The sequence below is a fragment of the Spermophilus citellus genome, assembly GCF_964194105.1.
Source record: "Spermophilus citellus genome assembly, chromosome: 16".
Taxonomy (NCBI): Eukaryota; Metazoa; Chordata; class Mammalia; order Rodentia; family Sciuridae; genus Spermophilus; species Spermophilus citellus.
Window position 1 is genome coordinate 51,614,106 of NC_138196.1, and position 27,045 is coordinate 51,641,150.

The 27,045-nt window shown below is 39.5% G+C and overlaps 1 protein-coding gene across 1 annotated transcript in view; it reads left to right on the forward strand.

Annotated features, from left to right (window-relative positions):
* The window catches only part of LRP2BP (LRP2 binding protein), a 34,655-nt gene extending 8,360 nt beyond the window's left edge, over window positions 1-26,295 (forward strand). The window contains exons 5-9 of the mRNA XM_081268960.1: window positions 20,805-20,947; window positions 21,026-21,131; window positions 22,199-22,422; window positions 24,214-24,388; window positions 25,972-26,295. Of these exons, the coding sequence (XP_081125086.1) occupies window positions 20,805-20,947; window positions 21,026-21,131; window positions 22,199-22,422; window positions 24,214-24,388; window positions 25,972-26,037 (714 nt within the window). The 3' untranslated portion in view covers window positions 26,038-26,295. The remainder of the gene's footprint in view (window positions 1-20,804; window positions 20,948-21,025; window positions 21,132-22,198; window positions 22,423-24,213; window positions 24,389-25,971) is intronic.
* Window positions 26,296-27,045: the final 750 nt, after the last annotated feature.

A 27,045-nucleotide genomic window follows, 5' to 3' on the forward strand; every position in this document is an offset into this window, starting at 1 on the left:
TTCTTTGTATACTCTGGATATTAGGGCTCTATCTGAAGTGTGAGGAGTAAAGATTTGTTCCCAGGATGTAGGCTCCCTATTTACCTCTCTTATTGTTTCTCTTGCTGAGAAAAAACTTTTAAGTTTAATTAAGTCCCATTTGTTGATTCTTGTTGTTAACTCTTGTGCTATGGGTGTCCTATTAAGGAATTTGGAGCCCGACCCCACAATCTGTAGATCGGAGCCAACTTTTTCTTCTATCAGACGCAGAGTCTCTGGTTTGATATCAAGTTCCTTGATCCATTTTGAGTTAACTTTTGTGCATGGCGAGAGAAAGGGATTCAGTTTCATTTTGTTGCATATGGATTTCCAGTTTTCCCAACACCATTTGTTGAAGATGCTATCCTTCCTCCATTGCATGCTTTTAGCCCCTTTATCAAATATAAGATAGTTGTAGTTTTGTGGGTTGGTTTCTGTGTCCTCTATTCTGTACCATTGGTCCACCCGCCTGTTTTGGTACCAGTACCATGCTGTTTTTGTCACTATTGCTTTGTAATATAGTTTGAAATCTGGTATCGCTATACCACCTGATTCACACTTCCTGTTTAGAATTGCTTTTGCTATTCTGGGTCTTTTATTTTTCCATATGAATTTCATGATTGCTTTGTCAATTTCTACAAGATATGCCGTTGGGATTTTGATTGGTATTGCATTAAACCTATAGAGAACTTTTGGTAATATCGCCATTTTGATGATGTTAGTTCTGCCTATCCATGAACAGGGTATGTTTTTCCATCTTCTAAGATCTTCATCAACTTCTCTCTTTAGGGTTCTGTAGTTTTCATTATATAAATCTTTCACCTCTTTTGTTAGGTTAATTCCCAAGTATTTTATTTTTTTTGAGGATATCGTGAATGGAGTGTTTTTCCTCATTTCCGTTTCAGAAGTTTTGTCGCTGATATACAGAAATGCCTTTGATTTATGCGTGTTGATTTTATATCCTGCCACTTTGCTGAATTCATTTATTAGCTCTAGTAGTTTCTTTGTAGACCCTTTTGGGTCTTCTAGGTATAGGATCATGTCATCTGCAAATAGTGATAATTTAAGTTCTTCTTTTCCAATTTTTATGCCTTTAATTTCTTTCGTCTGTCTAATTGCTCTGGCCAGTGTTTCGAGAACTATATTGAATAGAAGTGGAGATAGAGGGCATCCCTGTCTTGTTCCGGATTTTAGAGGGAATGCCTTCAACTTTTGTCCATTCAGAATGATGCTAGCCTGAGGCTTAGCATAGATAGCTTTTACAATGTCAAGGTAAGTTCCTGTTATCCCTAATTTTTCTAATGTTTTGAACATAAAGGGATGCTGTACTTTGTCGAATGCTTTCTCTGCATCTATCGAGATGATCATATGGTTCTTATCTTTAAGTCTATTGATGTGGTGAATAACATTTATTGATTTCCGTATATTGAACCATCCTTGCATCCCAGGGATGAATCCTACTTGATCATGGTGCACAATTTTTTTGATGTGTTTTTGTATTCGATTCGCCAGAATTTTATTGAGGATTTTTGCATCTAGGTTCATTAGAGATATTGGTCTGTAGTTTTCTTTCTTTGAGGTGTCTTTGTCTGGTTTCGGAATCAGGGTGATGTTGGCCTCGTAGAATGAATTTGGAAGAGCTCCCTCTTTTTCTATTTCCTGAAATAACTTGAAAAGTATTGGTTTTAATTCTTCTTTAAAGGTTTTGTAAAACTCCGCTGTATACCCATCCGGTCCTGGGCTTTTCTTGGTTGGTAGTCTTTTGATGGCTTCTTCAATTTCATCCATTGATATTGGTCTGTTCAAATTGTGTGTATCCTCCTGACTCAGTCTGGGTAAATCATATGACTTAAGAAATTTATCGATGTCTTCACTATCTTCTATTTTGTTGGAATATAGGTTTTCAAAATAATTTCTAATTGTCTTCTGTATTTCTGTAGCATCTGTTGTGATATTGCCTTTTTCATCCCGTATGTTAGTAATTTGAGTTCTCTCTCTTCTTCTCTTCGTTAGCATGGCTAAAGGTCTGTCGATCTTATTTATTTTTTCGAAGAACCAACTTTTAGTTTTGTTAATTTTTTCAATAGTTTCTTTTGTTTCAATTTCATTGATTTCCGCTCTGATTTTAATTATTTCTAGCCTTCTGCTACATTTGCTGTTGTTTCGCTCTTCCTTTTCTAGGGCTTTGAGATGAAGTGTGAGCTCATGTATTTATTGGTTTTTTCTTTTTTTGAGGAATGACCACCAGGCGATGAATTTTCCTCTTAAAACTGCTTTCATTGTGTCCCATAGATTCCGATATGTTGTGTCTGTATTTTCATTTATCTCTAAGAATTTTTTGATTTCCTCCTTTATGTCTTCTGTAACCCATTGATCATTCAGTAACATATTGTTCATTTTCCATGTGATGTAGGATTTTTCCTTTCTTCTTTTATCATTGATTTCCAGTTTCATTCCATTATGATCAGATAAAATGCATGGTATTATCTCCACCCCTTTATATTTACTGAGGGTTGCCCTATGGCATAATATATGGTCTATTTTTGAGAAGGATCCATGTGCTGCTGAGAAAAAAGTATATCCATTTGATGATGGTTGATATACTCTATATATGTCAGTTAAGTCTAGGTTATTGATTGTGATATTGAGTTCTATAGTTTCTTTATTCAATTTTTGTTTGGAGGATCTGTCCAATGGTGAAAGAGGTGTGTTGAAGTCACCCATAATTATTGTGTTGTGGTCTATTTGATTCTTGAACTTGAGGAGAATTTGTTTTATGAATGTCGCAGCACCATTGTTTGGTGCATAAATATTGATAATTGTTATGTCTTGTTGGTGAATGGTTCCTTTTAACAGTATATAATGACCTTCTTTATCCCTTTTGATTAACTTAGTCTTGAAGTCGATTTTATTCGATATGAGGATGGCCACTCCTGCTTGTTTACGAGAACTGTGTGAGTGGTATATTTTTTCCCATCCTTTCACCTTCAGCCTGTGTATGTCTTTTCCGATCAGATGTGTCTCCTGGAGGCAGCATATTGTTGGGTTTGTTTTTTTAATCCATGATACCAGCCTATGTCCCTTTATTGGAGAGTTTAGGCCATTAACATTTAGAGTTACTATTGATATATGGTTTGAACTTCCATCCATGTTTGATTGTTTATCCTTTTTTTTTTTTTAAATTTAGTTTGTTTCTCCGTGATTATCTTTCCCCTCGCCCTCTGTCTTTACTGAGGCACTTCCCACTGATGGTTTTGGTTATTGTTTTTCATTTCTTCCTCGTGTAGTGTTTTGCTCAAAATGCTTTGCAATGCAGGTTTTCTGGCTGCAAATTCTTTTAACTTTTGTTTATCATGAAAGATCTTTATTTCGTTGTCATACCTGAAGCTTAATTTTGCTGGATACAGAATTCTTGGTTGGCATCCATTGTCTTTCAGTGTTTGAAATACATTGTTCCATGACCACCTTGCTTTCAGTGTCTGTGATGAAAAGTCCGTTGTTAACCGTATTGGTTTACCCCTAAATGTAATCTGTCTCCTTTCTCTTGTAGCTTTTAATATTTTCTCTTTGTTCTGTATATTGGATATCTTCATAACAATGTGTCTTGGCGTTGGTCTACTGTGATTTTGTGTGCTCGGTGTCCTGTATGCATCTTCAATTTGTATATCTGTTTCCTTTTTTATTTCTGGAAAGTTTTCTGTAATTATTTCATTCAGCAGGTTTCTCATTCCCTTGGTGTGAATCTCTGTACCTTCTTGTATCCCGATGACTCGTAAGTTTGGTTTCTTCATGTTATCCCAAATCTCTTGGATGTTTTTCTCGTGATTTTTTACCAGCCTTTCTGAGTTGGCTAGACTCTTTTCAAGATGGTATATTTTGTCTTCATTATCTGACGTTTTGGTTTCTACTTGTTCCACTCTGTTAGTGATACTCTCAATTGAGTTTTTAATCTGGTTTATCGTTTCCTTCATTTCTAGAATTATTGTTTGATTATTCTTTATAATCTCTATCTCCTGATAAAGATGCTTAACTTCTTCTTTTAGGTGTTTATGTAACTCATTCTCAGTGTGTTCTTTCGCTGCTTGAATTTGCTGTCTTGTATCCTCTTTGATGTTCCATTCCATCTGTCTAAGGTGTTCCTTGAGGTCTTTATATGACCATTTTTCTGATGACTCTAGGTCCTCCTGAATATTTAGGCTATCCTGCATTGTTTGTACTCCTTTTCTTCCTTGTTTCTTGAAGCTGCTCATGTTGCTTCCTGTTCTGATTGACTGCTGAGTTACTGTTTATTCCTATAAATTTATTTGATGCTAGGGAGGAAAGGTATTAGAAGGGAAGGGAAGAAGTCACTAAGGAGAATGAGAGTAGGCAGGTAGAATTCAAGGAAGGGGGATAAGAAAAATGAACAGACAAAAGAAGAAAGAAATAGGAACTAAAAAAGAACAAAAATTTTAAAAAAATATTAATAATAATTAAAAAAAATTAAAATTAAGATTAGAAGAGAAAGAAGAAAAAAAGAGAAAAGAGGAAAAAAAACAAGATAGAAAAATGAAGATGAAAGAAAAACCCCAATCAAGGAAAAAAAAAACCTAATAAATGCCGTCTTAGAGTTTGATTAACTTCTCTTCCACTAGGTGGCGCTGTGCCCACCAGGTCAAGTCTTTCCCGTCAGTACGTGGGAACCAATCAGTGTGCAGCAGCTCCTCCCAGACTGGGCGAGTCTCCAAACCTGAGTGCCTAGGGCCTCCTCTTGTGTCCAATCCCTTCCACTTTTCCTCTAGCCAGGCCCCTTTCACCACAGTACTGGCTACAGGCCAGGTCTGCTGCTCCCGGGAGCCCTGTTTTCATGAACGACTGGGCTCACTCCTCCAGATTGCCATTCCCTCAGACCCTAATTTTGTAGAGCTTGGTGCTGAGAATCCTCAGCGAATTTTACTTGCCCTCCGGTAGCCACACCCCCGTAGCTGGTGCAAGAGACCTCAGCAGTCAGCCCTGGCGGGAGCGGCAGTCCCGCAGCACCTCTGACTCCCTCGTGCTGGCTGTAGCACTCACGGGAGAGCTGGGAGGGGCTCTTAAGTTTTCCCCGATGCGTGGAGAGGGAAAGCCAGGTGTCCACACACCTGTAGCAGCAGGCTTCAATGAAGTTATCTCCTGCGCTGCAGCCCTGCGACTCCAGCCGTCTGCCACAGTGGTGTCCTCCGCAAACGGCGACAGTTCGCCTCCCCCTGCCGGGCGACCAACGCCACGGGCGGGTCCCCACTGTCTCCCAAGCCCTGCCTGGACCCTGCGGCCACTACCCACGAAGGCCCGGCAGGCATCCACCTCCGCAGGATGAGAAGGGCTGACCAGCCGCCTCGGCTGGATGGCTTAATGCTGAGTCGCAGCTGTCAGTCTCAGCTTTTCAGACGTGGCGGTGCGGGGCGGAACACGGAGAGGCTTACTCACTTCTCGCCGCCATCTTCTTCTTCTCGCTATTTCGGGATGATGGCGGGGTGCTGGCTCGCTCTCTCTGGTGTGTCTCTGCCTCGAGCTCCCACACCTCTCTCCTCCACGGCCTCCACAGCCAGCGCTGCCCTGGTCGCTCTCTCCGCCCCCGGCGTTCCTGGCTTCTAGCCATCCGCGCAGCGTCCGGGTCCATGTTTTTCTGGCTCGCACTCCAGCGGTGCCCGGGGCCGGGGAGGTGACGGCCGGCAAGTACCACAGTCCCCGGGCCCCGAGTCCCAGCAGCCACAAACCGACACTTCTAATAGACCTACCAGATCCCGGCAGGACCCCTCTTCATGGAATTTTGCTAGGAGTTCCTCAGTGTGAAGACTGCCGCTGTTCCAAAGGGTCTTTTTGATCTCGTTAATGTGGAGACATTAGAGTCACTGCTTCCTCGTCGGCGGCCATGTTCCCTCCAATAAACTTTCTTACATGACTTTTTAACACTGTGGTTGAGGCACCAAAATTGAACATTTTGTGTTTGAATGCAAAGAAAATCATAGAATCACCCTCCCCCCAACACACACACACACACACACACACACACACAAATTATGTGTGAAAACTCTATTCCTTTAGATTTAAATAAAATGTATCCAATTTTCTCCCATCGATACAGTTTCATAGATTATCAAAATCAAAGAACTTCAATCATAAGTAATTTAGTGTCAGTAATCACCTCTGCTTTTTTCTTCATTGTCTTTTGAATATCTGTCAAATTTGTCCCCAGCCTTTTATTCTCACTTTTTTCAGTTCAGACCCACAATACCCCTTACCTGATTTATAACAAAAGCCCATCCCCTACTTCTGTCCATGTACCAAATTCATCATTCATACTGCCACCAAGGCCATCTTTCTAAAATATCAATCATGTCCCGTCTTCCATGTCAAAAGGTCAAAATAAAGGAGCATAAATTGGGATGTTCCCGTGGGAAGCCAGATATTTGACTGCCAAGAAGAGAGGCCATACAAAGTAACATTTATTTGGTAAGTTCTCCTTGGCTTAGAATCTGGCTTTTAACCTTTCAATTCCAGAAAACTTATCATGTCTTTTCCACAGGTTGATTAACCTTTTGAAATGTGAGTGATGCTAGCTAAACCAAGTTATTGAATTTCTGGCTATTTATCAGCACACCACAATCCCAAAGCAGCCTTGAGTCACCAAAGCAGAGGCAAATTTATCTCATGTTTCTCACACAAAGCAGTTTAGTCATCTCTCTCGTGGCCTTTGCCTCTCTCCTTCAGGTATCTTTGAAAGCTTTTGAGAGGCTTTCTATGATCATATTATCAAAACAGCACTCTTCTTTAGTTTCTATCCCAATAACTGCTGTTCCAGTCCCCCCCAGAAGCCCCAGATTTCCCATGTCTGCTTGACTGCTCCCAGCAGGAGCTTCACCACATAACCTCAGGCCCAGCCATCTATGACTGTATCTGAACTTGGCACCCAGATTCCACATGGAACTTTGAGTTCAGTTGGTCCTACCAAGTGTGACAGCTGGATCACTTGGCTACCACAAAATATACACTGTACTTCTCAGGTCATCTGTTTTCTCACAGCTTCTTGACCATGATGCTTTTTGTTATAACTCCCTCTCCTGCCGCTTTCTCTTCTAAAACCTTACAATTGGCCAATAATGTCTCCCTTTTCTCAGATTGCTTCCTGACCTTTTCAGACAATTGGTTGTCCCACCAGCAGCTCTCTTTCACAGAAGTTTCCCCTTTTAGTCTCCAACATACCATCTTGAAGGGTGGTGCTGCCATTTTACTAATATCCTCCAATTAGCCTTTCAACCATTGTCTCATCTCTCCACCTACACAAAGTACCTACTTTTAAGTTTATACCCATCCATTGCTTTCCTAGTTCTATCAATTTCCTGGTTGTTGCTCACTTCCTTATATTAATCTGAAGGCTTTGACTCTGTTTAGTTTTCTTCCTCATGTCATTCCATCATTTGATCTGACTTCAGTGTCCATGAGAATGGACAATCTAACACCTCAGCCATAGAGTTCCTTGACAGGCCCAATGCATTTCCAGTGTCCCTTGCCTCTTCTCCATTTCAGCCATCCACCTACTGTCCATATCCTCAACCATGTCATCCCCTAAAAAATCTTGTTTTACACCACATAAAAAAAATTTAAACCCCAGTATTCTACCACATGACCATAGTCCTTGGCTCTCCAGGTCTCTTATTTCCTCACTGTTAATGAACAGACTCTGGGTCTTAGTCCAATCCTTCAGTCTCCATTTTCTCCTAGTCTTGTAGTCTTGTAGATTTACCTTCCTATTCAACTCCAACCTCACATGTGATCATGGGAACCAATATTTCATCTTTTCTTATTGCAACTCCCTATATCACATCTTTGAACTGCACATTCATAGTTCCAGAATGCTTTTCCATTCATTCATTCTCACAAATATTTATTAAGTACCCATCATTTACCTAGTACTTTTCTCAGCAAAGATATACATAGAGGAAAGATAATTAGATGAACTATGAAGAATATAAAACAGGTTTATATATGAAAGTAGCTGGAAATGCCATTTTAGATTGGGAAGATCTTTATAGTCTCAGATTGAGAAAGCCACTTTGAAGACATGAAAAATCTGAGCAATAAGGAGTAACCATGTACAGCTAGGTCTAGGAGAACATTCCAGGCAGAAGAAATGACTAATTCTAAGGCCCAAGAAACAGAAAGAACAGAATCACTGAAATGTAGTCAAATTAGAGAGACAGGGTCCAGACCTCATGAGATTTAACAGAATGTGGCCAAAGGCATGATTCATATTCTCAATGCAATGTGAAGTCACTCAAGAGGAGTGGAATAAATGATTTACATTTTAAAAAAATCATTTGTCTTTTATGTAAAGAGTGAGTTGATGCAAGAATGGAAGCAAGAATTTCAGTTAGGAAGCCATGTAGTTCAGATAAGATGATGACTTTTAAAAAAATTATGATAGTGATAGTGGAAATAAAGAAAAGTGGGAAGGTTTAGGATACATGTTTTAGAGGAGTGCCAGTGTCTTGGCTGGGCACAGAATCACGAGCCACCACACAGCTTTGTAGATTCAAACAGCAATTCTTTATTCCCGAACTCACACCGGCCTCCACACACGCTCTGGGGCAATCCCAGTTCTCCTGCCCAATTCACCTACCCCACGAGGCTTTTTTCCAATCTCCTTTGAATCTCACGAGAACTCAACGGGAACAAGCAGCAGGAACACCCTAATCCCGGCAGCAATAATCTTCAACCTTCAACTTCCCTAAAACCCCTATTGTCTTAAACCAGGAACGCCCTAAACCCAAGGACCGGGATACTTCCTCAAACCTGATCAGCTCTAAACCCGGATCCGCCTTGGTCCTTGAGCAAGGTCACCTTACATGCAATGTCAACAGCGAAATCCATTTAACATGGGGTACGCTAGCAAGGAAATTTCGATGCGTCATTTCTACTTGGCAATGGCCCTCAGCAGAGGAGACAGGACTTTTACTAAAAGTGGGATGGCTTTTAATAAAAATGGGATGACTGAGTGAGGAACAGATATGATGTATGATAGAAATACCCAAAAGTTTATATTTGAAAATTGGAGATGTCAAGTAGAGTGTCAGGAGTTCAGTGGTGCAGTCAGAAGTGGAGAAATAAATGGTGGATTAACTGTGGAGCAGTGGTAGTTTTGGTATTAGATTGCATAAGATTGATGAATGTGAACACAGATAGGGAAGGCAGCCAAAGACAGAGATTTGAACCATCCATCATCTAATGGTGAGAGGAAAAGAGCCTACAAAGGAGATGGAGAAGCATTATCCAGGGAAAATGTAGGAAGGTCAGAAGAGCATGGCGATCTGGAAAAGTCAAATGGCGAAAATATTTCTTTTTTTTTTTATTGGTTGTTCAAAACATTACATAGTTCTTGATATATCATATTTCACACTTTGATTCAAGTGGGTTATGAACTCCCATTTTTACCCCGTATACAGATTGCAGAGTCACATCAGTTACACTTCCACTGATTTACTTATTGACATACTCATGTCTGTTGTATTCTGCTGCCTTTCCTATCCTCTACTATCCCCCCTCCCCTCCCCTCCCCTCCCCTCCCCTCCCCTCCCCTCTTCTCTCTCTACCACCTCTACTGTAATTCATTTCTCCCCCTTGTATTATTTTTCCCTTTCCCCTCACTTCCTCTTGTATGTAATTTTGTATAACCCTAAGGGTCTCCTTCCATTTCCAAGCAATTTCCCTTCTCTCTCCCTGTCCCTCCCACCTCTCATCCCTGTTTAATGTTAGTCATCTTCTCATGCTCTTCTTCCCTACTCTGTTCTTAGTTATTCTCCTTATATCAAAGAAGACATTTGGCATTTGTTTTTTAGGGTTTGGCTAGCTTCACTTAGCATAATCTGCTCTAATGCCATCCATTTCCCTCCAAATTCTATAATTTTGTCATTTTTTAATGCAGAGTAATACTCCATTGTGTATAAATGCCACATTTTTTTTTATCCATTCGTCTATTGAAGGGCATCTAGGTTGCTTCCACAGTCTTGCTATTGTGAATTGTGCTGCTATGAACATCGATGTGGCAGTGTCCCTGTAGGATGCTGTTTTTAGGTCTTTAGGGAATAGACCCAGAAGGGGAAGAGCTGGATCAAATGGTGGTTCCATTACCAGCTTTCCAAGAAATCTCCATACTGCTTTCCAAATTGGTTGCACCAATTTGCAGTCCCACCAACAATGTACAAGTGTACCCTTTTCCCCACATCCTCGCCAGCACTTGTTGTTGTTTGACTTCATAATGGCTGCCAATCTTACTGGAGTGAGATGATATCTTAGGGTGGTTTTGATTTGCATTTCTCTGACTGCTAGCGATGGTGAGCATTTTTTCATGTACTTGTTGATTGATTGTATGTCCTCCTCTGAGAAGTGTCTGTTTAGGTCCTTGGCCCATTTGTTGATTGGGTTATTTGTTATCTTATTGTCTAATTTTTTGAGTTCTTTATATACTCTGGATATTAGGGCTCTATCTGAAGTGTGAGGAGTAAAGATTTGTTCCCATGATGTAGGCTCCTATTTACCTCTCTTATTGTTTCTTTTGCTGAGAAAAAACTTTTTAGTTTGAGCAAGTCCCATTTGTTGATTCTAGATATTAATTCTTGTGCTATGGGTGTCCTATTGAGGAATTTGGAGCCCAACCCCACAGTATGTAGGTCGTAGCCAACTTTTTCTTCTATCAGATGCCTTGTCTCTGGTTTGATATCAAGCTCCTTGATCCATTTTGAGTTAACTTTTGTGCATGGCGAGAGAAAGGGATTCAGTTTCATTTTGTTGCATATGGATTTCCAGTTTTCCCAGCACCATTTGTTGAAGATGCTATCCTTCCTCCATTGCATGCTTTTAGCCCCTTTATCAAATATAAGAAAGTTGTAGTTTTGTGGGTTGGTTTCTGTGTCCTCTATTCTGTACCATTGGTCCACCCGCCTGTTTTGGTACCAATACCATGCTGTTTTTGTTACTATTGCTCTGTAGTATAGTTTGAAGTCTGGTATCGCTATACCACCTGATTCACACTTCCTGCTTAGCATTGTTTTTGCTATTCTGGGTCTTTTATTTTTCCATATGAATTTCATGATTGCTTTCTCTATTTCTACAAGAAATGCCATTGGGATTTTGATTGGCATTGCATTAAACCTATAGAGAACTTTTGGTAATATCGCCATTTTGATGATGTTAGTTCTGCCTATCCATGAACAGGGTATATTTTTTCCATCTTCTAAGATCTTCTTCAATTTCTCTCTTTAGGGTTCTGTAGTTTTCATTGTATAAGTCTTTTACCTCTTTTGTTAGGTTGATTCCCAAGTATTTTATTATTTTTTAGGATATTGTGAATGGAGTGGTTGTCCTCATTTCCATTTCAGAGGGTTTGTCGCTGATATACAGGAATGCCTTTGATTTATGCGTGTTGATTTTATATCCTGCCACTTTGCTGAATTCATTTATTAGCTCTAATAGTTTCTTTGTAGACCCTTTTGGGTCTGCTAGGTATAGAATTATGTCATCTGCAAATAGTGATAATTTAAGTTCTTCTTTTCCTATTTTTATGCCTTTAATTTCTTTCGTCTGTCTAATTGCTGTGGCCAGTGTTTCGAGAACTATGTTAAACAGAAGTGGTGAGAGAGGGCATCCCTGTCTTGTTCCAGATTTTAGAGGGAATGCCTTCAATTTTTCTCCATTCAGAATGATGCTAGCCTGGGGCTTAGCATAGATTGCTTTTACAATGTTGAGGTATGTTCCTGTTATCCCTATTTTTTCGAGAGTTTTGAACAAAAAGGGATGCTGTACTTTGTCGAATGCTTTTTCCGCATCTATCGAGATGATCATATGGTTCTTATTTTTAAGTCTATTGATGTGGTGGATAACATTTATTGATTTCCGTATATTGAACCAGCCTTGCATCCCAGGGATGAATCCTACTTGATCATGGTGTACAATTTTTTTGATATGATTTTGTATCCGATTCGCCAGAATTTTATTGAGGATTTTTGCGTCTAGGTTCATTAGAGATATAGGTCTGTAGTTTTCTTTCTTTGAAGTGTCTTTGTCTGGTTTAGGAATCAGGGTGATGTTGGCCTCGTAGAATGAATTTGGAAGTTCTCCCTCTTTTTCTATTTCCTGAAATAGCTTGAAAAGTATTGGTATTAGTTCCTCTTTAAAGGTTTTGTAAAACTCTGCTGTATACCCATCTGGTCCTGGGCTTTTCTTAGTTGGTAATCTTTTGATGGTTTCTTCTATTTCCTCAATTGATATTGGTCTGTTTAGGTTGTCTATATCCTCCTGTCTCAATCTGGGCAGATCATATGACTTAAGAAATTTATCGATGCCTTCACTATCTTCTATTTTATTGGAGTATAAGGATTCAAAATAATTTCTGATTATCTTCTGTATTTCTGAAGTGTCTGTTGTGATATTGCCTTTTTCATCCTGTATGCTAGTAATTTGAGTTCTCTCTCTTCTTCTCTTCGTTAGCATGGCTAAGGGTCTGTCGATCTTATTTATTTTTTCAAAGAACCAACTTTTAGTTTTATCAATTTTTCAATTGTTTCTTTTGTTTCAATTTCATTAATTTCAGCTCTGATTTTAATTATTTCTTGCCTTCTACTTCTTTTGCTGTTATTTTGCTCTTCTTTTTCTAGGATTTTGAGATGAAGTATGAGATTATTTATTTGTTGGTTTTTTCTTTTTTTAAGGAATGAACTCCATGCAATGAATTTTCCTCTTAGAACTGCTTTCAATGTGTCCCATAGATTCCGATATATTGTGTCTGTGTTTTCATTTATCTCTAAGAATTTTTTAATTTCCTCCTTAATGTCTTCTATAACCCATTGATCATTCAGTAACCTATTGTTCATTCTCCAAGTGATGCATGATTTTTCCTTCCTTCTTTTATCGTTGATTTTCAGTTTCATTCCATTATGGTCAGATAAGATGCATGGTATTATCTCTACTCCTTTATATTGTCTAAGAGTTGCCCTGTGACATAATATATGGTCTATTTTTGAGAAGGATCCATGTGCTGCTGAGAAGAAAGTGTAACTGCTTGATGTTGGGTGGTATATTCTATATATGTCAATTAAGTCTAGGTTGTTAATTGTGTTATTGAGTTCTATAGTTTCCTTATTCAACTTTTGTTTGGAAGATCTGTCCAGCGGTGAGAGAGGTGTGTTGAAGTCTCCCATGATTATTGTATGGTGGTCTATTAGACTCTTGAACTTGAGAAGAGTTTGTTTGATGAACATAGCTGCACCATTGTTTGGGGCATATATATTTATGATTGTTATGTCTTGTTGGTGTATGGTTCCCTTGAGCAGTATATAGTGTCCCTCTTTATCCCTTTTGATTAACTTTGGCTTGAAATCTATTTTATTTGATATGAGTATGGGTACTCCTGCTTGTTTCCGAAGTCCATATGAGTGATATGATTTTTCCCAACCTTTCACCTTCAGTCTATGTATGTCTTTTCCTATCAAATGCATCTCCTGTAGGCAGCATATTGTTGGGTCATGTTTTGTGATCCATTCTACTAGCCTGTGTCTCTTTATTGGTGAGTTTAAGCCATTAACATTTAGGGTTATTATTGAGATACGGGTTATCCTTCCAGCCATATTTGTTTATTTATGTTACTGAATATGGTTTGTTTTCCTCTTTGATTATTTTCCCCCCTTTACTGTCCTTCCTCCCACTGTTGGTTTTCATTGTTATTTTCCATTTCCTCTTCCCGTAATGTTTTGCTGAGGATTTTTTGGAGAGATGGTTTTCTAGCTGCAAATTCTTTTAACTTTTGTTTATTGTGGAAGGTTTTAATTTCATCTTCCATCTTGAAGCTTAATTTTGCTGGATACACAATTCTTGGTTGGAACCCATTTTCTTTCAGTGTTTGAAATATGTTATTCCAGGATCTTCTAGCTTTCAAAGTCTGTGTTGAGAGATCAGCTGTTATCCTGATTGGTTTACCCCTAAATGTAATCTGCTTCCTTTCTCTTGTAGCTTTTAAAATTCTCTCCTTATTCTGTATGTTGGGCATCTTCATTATAGTGTGTCTAGGTGTGGATCTCTTACGATTATGCACATTCGGCGTCCTGTAGGCTTCTAGGATTTGGGATTCTGTCTCGTTCTTCAAGTCTGGGAAGTTTTCTCGAATTATTTCATTGAATAGATTTCTCATTCCTTTGGTTTGGAGCTCTGTGCCTTCCTGTATCCCAATGACTCTTTAAGTTTGGTCTTTTAATGTTATCCCATATTTCTTGGATGTTCTGCTCATGGTTTCTTAACAGTCTTGCTGAGCTGTCTATGTTCTTTTCAAGTTGAAATACTTTGTCTTCATTGTCTGATGTTCTATCTTCTAAGTGTTCTACTCTGCTGGTAGTATTCTCAATTGAGTTTTTAAGTTGGTTTATTGCTTCCTGCCTTTCTAGGATTTCTGTTTGTTTGTTTTTTATAACCTCTATCTCCCTGTATAGTTGATCTTTTGCTTCCTGGATTTGTTTATGTATTTCATTGTTGAAGAGATCTTTCATTGTCTGATTTTGCTGTCTAATGTCTTCCTTGAGACTCCAGATCATCTGAAGCATGTATCTCCTGAATTCTTTGTCTGACATTCCATCTGCTGCAGATATTACCTCTTCTAACGTTGAGTTGACCTGCATTGCTTGTGGTCCTTTCTTTCCTTGTCTCTTCATACTGTTCGCGTTTCTTTCTGCTTACGGAGACTGTTGTGTTGTTGAATTTTCCCCCTATATATTTGTATTACTCTTGTATAGTTGCAAAGTCTCCCGCGCAGGCATGGGCAGGGGCTCTGCTCCTCCTCCAATTGGGGCACTGTGCCTACCACATCGGCAGGCCGCTGGGCCTGTTCTGCTGGTTGTTAGCAGGTGCGCCTACCTTGAAGGCGTGTGGGGCGGCTCTGCCACTCCCAGGTTGCTGGGCCTGACCTGCTGGTGGGTTGCAGGTCCGGCTACCTTGCAGGCGCGGGGGGGAGGGCGCACACCTATTTGTATTTAGACAGTTACGTGAAATGGAGGACGTAATGCTTGGGATGAAAGTTGGGGGGAAGGGGAAGGTAGGTGCTCTTGAGAAGAAAGAAGGAGAGGGAGATAGATAGCATAGAGGAGAATGGAAAGAGCAGTAAAACTTGGAAGGGGAGAGAGAGAGGGAAAAGGGAGAGAAAAAATTAAAATGAAATAGGAAATAAAATTAGGTCTTAGAGATCCATTTTCTTCTCTTCCCGTAGGAAAAGCTGTGCCCTCCGGGCTGAGTTTTGCCCTCAATGTGTCAACAGCAATCCCTGTAAGGCGGTTCCTGGGAGTCTCTCAATCCTGTTGGTCCAGAGCTGTTGCACTTCTACGGCCCCTCCTCCCCTTCCTCCTGCCAGCCAGCCAGGTCCTGCTCACCGGAGGCAGTTCCCCAAGGATTTGGTTACACTTTCAGCCCCACCGAGTGCTCTATTTCCCTACCTACTGAGCACTCTTGCTGTCATTCATCTAAGCCCCAGTGCTGTGGAGCTGTGGTCTGGGAGTCAATTGTTTAATTTTTCCGGACCCCTTTGGTGGGCACACCTTCGGAATCTGGCAGCTAAGACCATTGGTTTCGCTGCTGGTGGTAATAGGAGTTGGGGGTCGAGGATCCCCTCTACTTCCCTCAGCCCCTACAGTCACAACCACTCTGCTGGCGGTAGGAGGAGTTGGGGGTCTGGAGTGTCCTCTGTTTCCCTCCGCCCCTACCGTCACACCCTCTCAGTTCGCGGTTGGGGGATTTGGGGGTGGGGAGTCTTCTCTGCTTCCCTCTGCATCTACAGTCATGCCCTCGTCACTGGCAGTAGGGGGAGTTGGGGGTCGAGAGTCCTTTGGCCCTTACGGTCATGCCCACGGAGAGATTTTGAAGTTTCCCGGTTGTTTGTATCTGGTGTGGGTGGGAGTCACACACCTGCTAAAGTAGATTCCGCTGGGAAGGAATCTCTTTGGCCGAACTTTGGTGACTTCCCCTCTCTGCTGTGGCGGGCCCCTGGCTCCTTGCCGGAGTGTCCGAAGGGAGGGGTGGAACTGGCTTGTCTCTGGTCTGACACAATCTCTGGTTTTAGTTCTCAGTTCGATATTTCGTAAAGGGTTGGTTAGATTCCCTTCACGCTGTCTGGGGAGGGGGGGAGCCGTTCGCCAGGTGGGCGAGGCTGTTGGTAGAGCCGGGAGGGCACGGGCTGTCTGCTGGGCCAGGTGGGGACACTTCTCGCTGCGCCGGGCCGCCGGGGGCTGCCTATAGAGCTGGGCAGCTGCGGCCGCGTGGCTAGGATCCGGGACGGCGAGATGGCGGGTGCCGTCTGCGGGTTCGGGCGGGTCGCGCCGCTCGGGGCCGCCGGCCGCTTTCTGAAGCGGCTGGTGGCTGCGGGATTGTACCTCTGCACCCGCCGGGGGGCCGCCTGTAGAGCCAGGCAGCTGCGGCCGCGTGGCTATGAGCCTGGCAGGCGTGGTGGCCGTTCACAGAGCGAGAGCAGGGCCTCCCCGGGACGGTGGGATGGCGGGTGCCGTCTGCGGGTTCGGGCGGGCCGCGCAGCTCTGGGCCGCCGGCCGCTTGCAGAAGCGGCAGGTGGCTGCGGGACTGGACCTCCGTGCCTGCCTGGCCGGCCAATATCCACTTGTCTGGGACAAACTGACACTTCTAATAAACCTACCAATTCCTGGCAGGTCCCCTCTTAACGGAATTTTGCTAGAAGTTCCTCAGTAGGTAGACTGCCGCTGTTCCAATGGGTCTTTCTGATCCCGTTAATGTGGAGACATTGGAATCGCTGCTTCCTCGCCGGCGGCCATGTTGGATCCCCCCGCGAAAATATTTCAAGATGGAGGGAGTGATCATCTGTTTCAGATTCTGCTAAGAGGTGGAGTAGAATGAGCGCTGTCTACTGGGTATGTTTAGATGGATTTCATTGGAAACCTTGACAAAAGCATTTTCAGTGGAGTCATAATGGAACTTAATTGGTTGAGGAGTTATATGGAGATAAGAAAGTAGACATAAGCACAGAATTTTGTTATAAAGTAGAACAAGTAATATGTACAGTAACTAAAGGAGATCATGGACTCAAGAGAAATTCTCCCTACCCGCCCCCATCATAGATAGCACAGTATGTTTGTAAGTTCATACAAAATCTGGAGGAAAAATTGATAAATAAGGTAAGATGATAGGTCTGGTGTTTCATTTGATATCCTCTGTTTTCTTGGTGAAATAAAAGTAAAGCTATATGCTCACCTCAGCTATATGTGTCCTAAAATTGGAACAACACAGAAAAAAATTAACAGAGCCCATGAATAGGGATGACATGTAAATTTGTAAAGCATTTCATGTTCTTTATGAAACTAAAAAGTAGAAAAAAAAATAAAGTGAAATTGTGAGCTGAAAAGGAGGCAGGAGATGGGTGAGGAAGCTTAAATAAAGATAAGGTCACAAATAATGTCTTATCCATTAGGTTAGGTAAGTGGAAGACAGAATTGAAAAGACAAATTGATAGCATTGCTTACCAGTGTTGAGGGCCTCCTCTCAAATTTGTGGTTATAAATTTAAAGAAACTTGTGTCATTATGGTTGTGGGTTTTTCCAACCATATTTAGCTGCTTAAGGACAGCAGAAAAATGGGGCTAGGTGGTCCCATGTCATGAATAAAAAGAGGGGAAAAGTATTGAATTTAGTGATGGATATAAAAATAAATTGGGTAACGTTGGAAGTCAGAACCCAAAGGAGTAGAGAGAGAGACGATGAAAATTGGTAGGTTCAGAGCTGGGGTTGTGGCTCAGTGATAGAGTGCTTGCCTAGCATGTATGAGGCACTGGGTTCAGTTCTCAGCACTACCTATATAAATAAATGAATAAAATAAAGGTCCATCAACATTTTTTAAAAAAAAGTAAAAAAAGAAAATTGGAAGGTTCAATGGGTTGCCTATGGCAACTCCAAATTAGAATGACTTGAATGTAATTATATAAGGAGATCAGAGGAGCAAAAAGATTCTGTGGGTTCCTGTTTACCTAGGATTACATTTTTAGCTTGAGCACACAATTTCCCAAGGTAAAGGGGCAAAGATAAAATTAATTTTTCACCTTCTTTCATTAATTTATCAACTTATTCTTGATATAATTTGATTCACAGCCTGGTTAAACCATGTATGTTTTATGTGAAAGACTTAAAATGTCTGTTTTCTTTTTCGTGGAGCATTATAAGGTCACTCTTATCCTAAAGAGATAATAATGACAGGTAGGCCCCAACATTTGGAGAAGCTACAAGTGAAATTTGAAACTAGGATTGGGGAGAAAATTCTGCCAATTTTTTCACTGAGATAAATTGTATTGAGGACAGTTGTACCCGGGTTTCAGAATCTGAAAAAGTTTTAGGCAGTTTCTCTAGCATAAGGCAGAAATCCTTTGAATAAATTTAGCGCAAGAATCAGGCACATTGATTTATGTAGTTCATGTTATACAGGTTGATTGGGCCATAGTGCTGTTCATCATTTGTCAGTTTTTCTATTTTTCAGAGACACTATTTTCACATCTTGTCTCTAATTGCTACCCAGATTCAACTTTATGTATTAAATGAAATCATAATCAAATTTATTACAAGAATTTTTATGAATCTCAAGTTGATTCTAAATTTCATATGAAAAGGGATATATGCAATATAGTCAGTCTAATTTTAAATAATGAACAAAGGGAGGGGGAGGGGACTTACACTAATAAATAGCCAAATATATCTGTTATACTTAAAATAATGTGAAATTTGTTTAGAAATAGATAAATAGATCAAAAGGTAACAAAATACTGAGTTTAGAAAGGGCCATGTAGATATATGGGTATTTAGTGTATCATAAAGTAATTAATTCAAATCTATAGAAAATAGTGATGGGACAATCTGAATACCATTTGGTATTCTATTTTGATTTATTAATTTTTGAGCTGTATATTTTTGACTTTGTTTTGTTTTTAGTAGTTTCCCTAGACAGTATAATATACATCTCTAACTGATAACCATTTACATAGAATCAATGCCAGATTATTTCAGGTAAAAATGGAGGAACCCTGAAGAGAAATGTTTTTATTTAACACCCTCCAACCTTGGTGTTATTTGCTGTGGTATGTGTGTTACATTAATAATGCTATCAACTAAAAAATATTTCAGTTACAATTCTATTACCTCAAAAATAATTTTTGGGTCAGTCACAAATCTTTTGAAAAACAATCTCACTATCTACATATGTGTGTTTAGTGTGTCTCTGTGTGTGCTCTTTGATATTTGCTACATATTTACCATATTGGATGCTCATTTCTTCTATCAAGATTTGCCATCTGGCATCATTCCCCACTTCTTTGGGGGAAGTGGAAACTTGGACTTCTCTAAAGGGCATTTTTTGTAATACAGGTCTCCAGGTTCAGAATTATCTCCAATATTGATTTTTGAAAAAATTATTGCCTTCAGTTGTGACTAATTATTTTTCTAGTTAACAATATTTTTTCTGCATTTTAAATATGTTACTCTAAAGTCTTGACCTTCTTTATTGCTCCTTGAAGTCAGTCATTGCAAAGTCAGGGACTGCAAATTGGTGCAACCACTTTGCAAAGCATTATGGAGAGTTCTCAAAAAATTAGGAATGGAACTACCATTTGACCCAGTCATCCCACTTCTCAGTATATATCCAAAGGATTTTAAATCATCATTCCACAGTGACGCAGACACATCAATGATATTTATAGCAGCATAAATCACAATACCTAAGCTGTGGAGCCAAACTATGTGCCCTTTAACAGATGAATGGATAAGGAAATTGTGGTATATATATACACACAATAGAATATTACACAGCCGTAAAGACGAACAACTTTATGACATTTGCCAGTAAATTGATGGATCTGGAGACTGTTGTGCTAAGTGAAATAAGCCAATCCCAAAAAACCCAAAATTGGAATATTTTCACTGATATGTGAAAGCTAAACCACAATAAAGGTGGGGAAGGGAAGAAGAGAAGTTCAGTAGATTAGATATAGAGGAATGAAGGGAAGGGAGGGGGCATAAGAATAGGAAAGACAGTGGAATGAATCTGACATAATTTTCCTATTTATCTATATGAAAATACCTAAGTGAATCCCACTATCATGTATACCCACAAGAATAGGGCCCTGATATGAATAAGACTTATGCCACGCTTGTATAATTTTACCAAAATGGATTCTACTTTTATGTATAACTAAAAAAGATCATTAAATAATGCGAAAGAAGTTACTGGCTATTCTGGTACTTTGGTAAATGTGAGTTACTTTTGGTAAGTGCTGTTTCAGGACCAGGGGTACAAAGTGGGAGGGAGGAGAGGAAAATGCAACGCATATTAAGACTAATGCAATTCTGGAAGCTGTAAAAATGAAGATATCAGGGCTGGGGTTGTGGATTAGTGGAAGAGCACTTGCATAGCATGTGTGAAAGGCACTGGGTTTCATTCTCAGCACTGCATATAAACACAATAAAGTCCATTGACAACCAAAAAATATATATTTATATATTTTTAATAGATTTCTTATATCCCAGAGCTCCTGGGAATGCCTGAGATGTATTTTTAAACATTCTTTCCTACCTTATCTCTACCCTTTAAGAATCCAAAGCAATCATACCCCTTAGGCTGAGATCTCTGACGTCAAACATCATGTCCAAGAGCGAACACTGTATGCTATTGGGAGAAAAACTCAGTTTGGGTAAAACTAAAAACTAGGTTTTGTTTGTTCTTTTCCTTTGTGGAAGGAAAAAGGAGTGGAATATATGAAGAAAATTGTTGATTCTCCATGTCCCAAAGCAAGACACTTAAAATTTGCTGCTGCTTACAACCTCGGAAGAGCTTATTATGAAGGAAAAGGTGTTAAACGATCAGATGAGGAAGCTGAAAGGTAATTGTACCTGGAAACAAGATTTTGTTTTACTGAAATGCTGAAACAGGGAGTAACTCACCTTGCTTTCTCTTTTAGACTGTGGCTTTTTGCTGCAGACAATGGAAATCCAAAAGCTAGTGTGAAGGCTCAGTGTATCCTAGGATTGTATTATTCAACAAAAGAACCCAAAGAGTTAGAAAAGGTAACATTCCCTTTCTTCTTCTTTTTTAATGCTAGCATTACATTTAGATTCATATTTGCTTCATTCTTTTTTGAGTGGGGAATAAGTGTGTAGTGTCAAACGTGTCTTGCATTTCCTTTAAAATGTAAAGAAAGTTCATATTTTAGGATCTCAACGCTCATCTCATACCTTTTACTCATCTGTAAATGCTGTCTTCCCTATTTCTACCATAGGAGAGAGTATTTAGAGGTGAGAGTATTTTGTATAAAGTTACATATATAAAGCATAACATTATAAAAGCTATAATGGTCCTGAAACTAATGCCCAGATTCTCTTAAGTGTGAATAAATAATATCACCTTTGATTTGAGGAAATAATTAATGAAACTACGTAAAATATATCAAGAATTAAAAGGTAAATCCATTTAAGTTTTTCACAGAAACATAATCTCTTCATCATCAATGATGGGAACATTTTCCAAGAAATTCTACACGGAGAACTGACTTCTGCTTCTATGAGAGAAATGAATGGCAAATTAGTAAGAGGCAGATAACAACCAAGACTATCCTCAGATAACTGAGCAGCCACTTGTAGGTAGATTTTTAAAGTAATTCAAATTCACCATAATAGAGCATCAAGCAAATGCGCTTGAGACCACATACAGCTTCCATCCTCAGTAGTCTTTGATCTTGGCAGCTGCCTTCTCTACCACCCGCTGTGGCTGTAACTTTTCCTTAGTGTCACAGCTCTTCTCTCCCTTAGGAGACTCATTGCAGGTGTCCTCAAGCCTTTCACTTCTGATTTTACACCATCTTGATCCTTACTCTGGAAAGTTTGAAGCCTGAAACAATGACAGCTGATCCTCCCCTGTTAGCCATTCTTGCCTGTGTCGTCACCAGCACGAGGTGGACAGAACTCTTGCTGGCCTGTGCATTCAGTGCTTGTGTGCCATACATTCAAGGGGCTAGAACTACTTCCTAAAGATGAATGTTCTATCGTATTATTTTGCAATTAGCCTTTTCTTTCTAGAATCCCCTTACAATTTCAAATTGTTAATAATAAAATGATCAACTTGTGCTCCTTCTTAGGCATTTTATTGGCATTCAGAAGCATGTGGCAATGGAAACCTGGAGTCCCAGGGTGCTCTTGGTCTCATGTACCTTTATGGACATGGCATCCACCAGGATACTGAAGCTGCGCTGCACTGCTTAAAAGAAGCAGCAGAACGTGGGAATGTCTATGCTCAAGGGAATCTCGTGCAGTATTACTACAAGATGAAATTTTTTACAAAGTGTATCACATTTTCCAAAAGGTGACTGTCTCAATCCATTTTGTGTTGCTACAATAGAACACCACAGACTAGATACTTTATAATGAATACAAATCTGTTTCTCACAGTTCTGGAGGCTAGGAAACCCAACAGAGATGCCGCAGGTTCAGTTGGTTAAGGAGGGCCTCATCCTGGGGAAGGGATGGGACATATGCTGTTTTCATGTAGTGGAATATGAAAGCTGTGTGAAGCATCCTAAGAGCTTTAATCTCATTCACCAGGGAAGAGCCCCTGTGATCCAGTCACTTCTTAAAGAATGTCACCTTTGCAACACCTGAATTTTGCAGGGGACACATTCAAACAGCAGCAGTAAGATTCTGGATGAAAGTATTTCAGTAAACTGTGTGGTAGAGCCCACCCATCTATAACTCCAGCTACTTGGGAGGCTGAGGCAGGATAGCAAGTTTGAGGCCAGTCTGGCCAATGCAGAAAGACAAAAACCCCACCTCCCAAATCACCAAACAAACAAACAAAAAACCACTACTAGATGTTCTATGCTAGGCTAGATCTGTTCATTAGAACTTCCTACAATGCTAGGAATAGCTACTGAGCACTTAAAATGAATCTAATGTAATCTAGGACTGAACATTTAAATTTGATTTAGTTTTAATTTAAAAAAAAAAAGCTACACAGGGCTAGTGGCTACCATACTGAATAACACAATCCTATGCCCTTATCTTCAGGATTTCAGTGCTGTAGCTTTTTAAAACATTAATTGGTTTATTTGTAATAAGAAAATACTTTTACAGCAGAATTATAAAAATCATGCATTTAAAATAACAGATTGACGCATCAAAAAATGTCTGCTAATTAAGTTTAAATTACTCCTTGTGTTCCTCAGTCATGAAGTTCTGTTACTGCACAATCAAAATACAACTTCATGATTATAAAATGAAACAATAGTTATAAGACTGATGCCCTTATAAAATATATGGGAATTTTTCTCTGAGTCCATAGGCTCCACACACTTTTCTACATACTATACAAAAGCAATGTACAAGGAAAAACAGACCTGCATGTTCTCAAGTGGTCATCAGACTATGCATCTGCTGATGCATTTCAGGATCATGCAGTTCCACAGAGCCCAAGGTCTCCCTTCACCCACAGCCCAAGTGAGAGACAGTGATGAAGAGATGAAAGCAGGAAGGACCTGCTTCTCCCCTCTCCCATCTTAGCTTTCAGGAAGCAGCTACTTAAAGCTTTGAGTGACCTCCAGTGTCCCTGAGCACATGCCCATCCCAATTAAGACTAAATTATTCCTTAAAAATCTGTGGGACTTCCATTATCTTCCCCATTTCTAGTCTCTCTAACGTTGTGAATAGCATGGAGTTGACTAGATATCATGGTCACATGATTTTCCATATTTGCCTCTGGTTTACAAAAGATCACCTTTTTATTTCCCACTTTTAAAAGAAAATAGATATGCTAGCTTTTAAAAGTAGTTTCTGGTCCTATTTTAAGCTTAAAATATTATTATGAGAAAATTACTATCCAGAAATTTTATTTTAATATCATGAGAAAAGTACAAAGTACAATCTTTTTCTAATGGCTATTAAACCTGAAGAGTAAGGTCATAGGGAAACTGTAACCTCTTTAATTAGCTTACATTCCCCCGGTATCAGGTGATAATATCACATGACTATTCGGCAGACTACCTAGTTTGCAAAGAACAGAGAAACATTGACTACAAGGACAATTTCTAGACATGTCATTTTGTAAAAATGTAAACCATAGCTGATGTTTTTTTAACTTCACAATTTAATATCCTATCAGGATTGCTGACTATGATGAGACTCATGACATCTCCATAATAGCCCAGGTCACAGACTGTCTCCCAGAATTCATCAACAGAGGCATGGCCATGGCGTCCTTCTACCACGCACGGTGCCTTCAGCTTGGCCTGGGCATCACAAAAGATGAAGAAACAGCTAGACTATATTATTCTAAAGTAAGCTTGAAGAAAATATAAAGTTGTCTTTGTTAACTTAGAAAATATAAATGCTTTCTGCATTATTCTGATTTCCAAACCAAGTCCATTTTAGGTTTTAGACTATCCTCACTTGGTATTTTCTAAATTAATATAAGCAGAGAAAATTCTGGGTAAAAATATCTTGAAATGTGGTATATACATCCTGAAAAGTCAGCAAACCAAACATTGCAATGTTAGAACTCTTTTCCACATGATGGAGAGGTGATCATCCCATTATTTTTCACTAAGACCACCCTTAAGCTGAGTGTGGTGGTGCACACCTGTAATCCCAACAACTTGGGAGGCTGAGAAAAGAGGAAGAAAAAAAAGAGGAACATGGGTTTGTAGCTCAGTGGTAAAATGCCCTTGTTTCAATCCCTAGTACAAAACAAAACAAAAGACCATATTCAGAATGAAGTGTCCATTTTTGCTATTGTATTTTTGCTATTACCATGGGAGATACTGATGGAATGGAGAAAATTTAGAGACAGTAAACCAGTACAGGGTCTGGTTTAACCATGTCATATGAGGCACTGGAATAGAAATGAAGAATGTTTTATTCAGAGCAAAAGGACATGGTGGGGGGGGGAGTGTGCTGAAGTGATCTCACTGAACTAATAAAGTGTCCTAAAGAAAAGGAACTGTGGGAAGAAGCAACTAGAGACAAGGTTCTTGTATTATGGAAAAAGGTAAGGCAGTACTGTGAGGGCAGGGCAGGAGGACACAGGGAAAGCAAGACCTAAGGTCATGAGACCCTTGCCTGACACAACTGAAACAGGAAACAAAAACAAAAGTTTTCTTTATAAGTCACCTCCTGCCACCAGAAGCTAGTGACCAATTTCCCTGGGTACTGAAAGGAAAATTTCTGAACAGAGTGGGGGTGGGGGAGGGTGGGGGAGAGGGAGGGTGGGGGTGGGGGAGGTGGGGAGTGTTGGACAGGATAACCTTTGATCTCTCTCCCAAATTCCTGACATTCTGCAATAAACACTGATGTGGCTATGTCCCTGTAGTATGCTGTTTTTAAATCCTTTGAGTATAGACTAAGGAGTGGGATAGCTGGGTCAAAAGGTGGTTCCACTCCAAGTTTTCCAAGGAATCTCCATACTGCCTTCCATATTGGCTGCACCATTTTGCAGTCCCACCAGCAAAGTACATATATCAAAAACTTTCCTTGGCCCTGATAAAATTTTCTCTCTTTCAAATGATAAGTGGATATTTTTTTAAAGATATTTATATTTTAGTTGTAGTTGGATACAATATCATTAATTAATTAATTAATTGTTATATGGTGCTGAGGGGATTGAACCCAGGGCCTCTCCTGTGCTAGGTGAGCCACAACCCTGTGCTTGCTGAGCCACAACCCCAGAGTGGATATTTTGAGCATGATCTATTTTGCATGGGTTAGATTTTTAAATTCCTTTATTTCTAGTAAGAAATACAGAATAGAAAATGTTAAGAAATTTCCCTGATACTCATTGTACTTTCTTTACGATTCATTAAAAAAAGAAGACAGACTCAAACAATTAGAATACATTTAATGACTGGCTCCTTTTGATTTTAAGGCTTGTCGTCTGAATCCGGCAATGGCAGATGAACTTCACTCTTTAGTTATTCATCAAAGAATTTAGACCACAGTGCATTTCATCAAAGATCATCAATCCTAACTCCATATAATGTGTATATTTTTGTGGCAGCTATGTATGTTATTTTCTGCATCCCCAGTTATATTATCCTGGGCATTTTACAGATGATATGTTACCTTTGTTCTTGAATTTGTATTCTATAATTTTTGCAACCAGAAACCTAGCCACAGGATCAAATTGCTGGAAGAGTCCTCAGAGTCCACCTCTTAACCTATAGCATAGCCTAGACCATATTAAATTTGAAGCTATTCCTTAAAGCAAATGTCTTTTTCCTTTCTTACATACACAGTGTCTTAAAAATTTAGCAGTTCTAGTTAATAAGTTCCAAAGCATAAATGCTACAAGCTTATTTTAAAACACCATTTGAAAGTTTCTTTAAATTTCTTTGGTGCTTAGTTTTGTGAATTTTGAACAACACATTGTTAATTTGAATTTTTTGTTTCAGTCATGAAAAAATTTTAAATTCATAAAATAAGGGCCAAAGAAATGTAAAGAATTAGATTTTCAAATAACATTTTTGATATATAGCATTTCTACTTCTGAAGTTATTAAAGCTAAAAATATTTTTTAAAATAACTGACTTATTATAAACTTTTAAAAGAGAGGGTCTAAGAAAATTGCTTGGAATTTTGTTCCTCCAAATATTACCTCAAAGATCTTTTTAATGTGCAACACCATTACTACATCCCTGATTAATATTCATAAGATAATTCATTAAGACAAGATGCTTCTTTGTCTTTCAACTCATTTTACATTTTGAAAACAGATACATTCAATGCACAATAAAATGTGAGAAAGATCTCATTAAATCACCTAATTATACAAGAATTATATCTAAATTTTGTTTTAAAACTCCATGAGCAAGTCTTTCTGTCAGTGATATCTATGAAAGCAAATGGTGACAGTAAGAATAGCAAGATTCATATCCATAAGATTGTATAGCGCTGGGGCTGGTGACACACACCTGTAGTCCCAGTGATGCGGGAGGCTGAG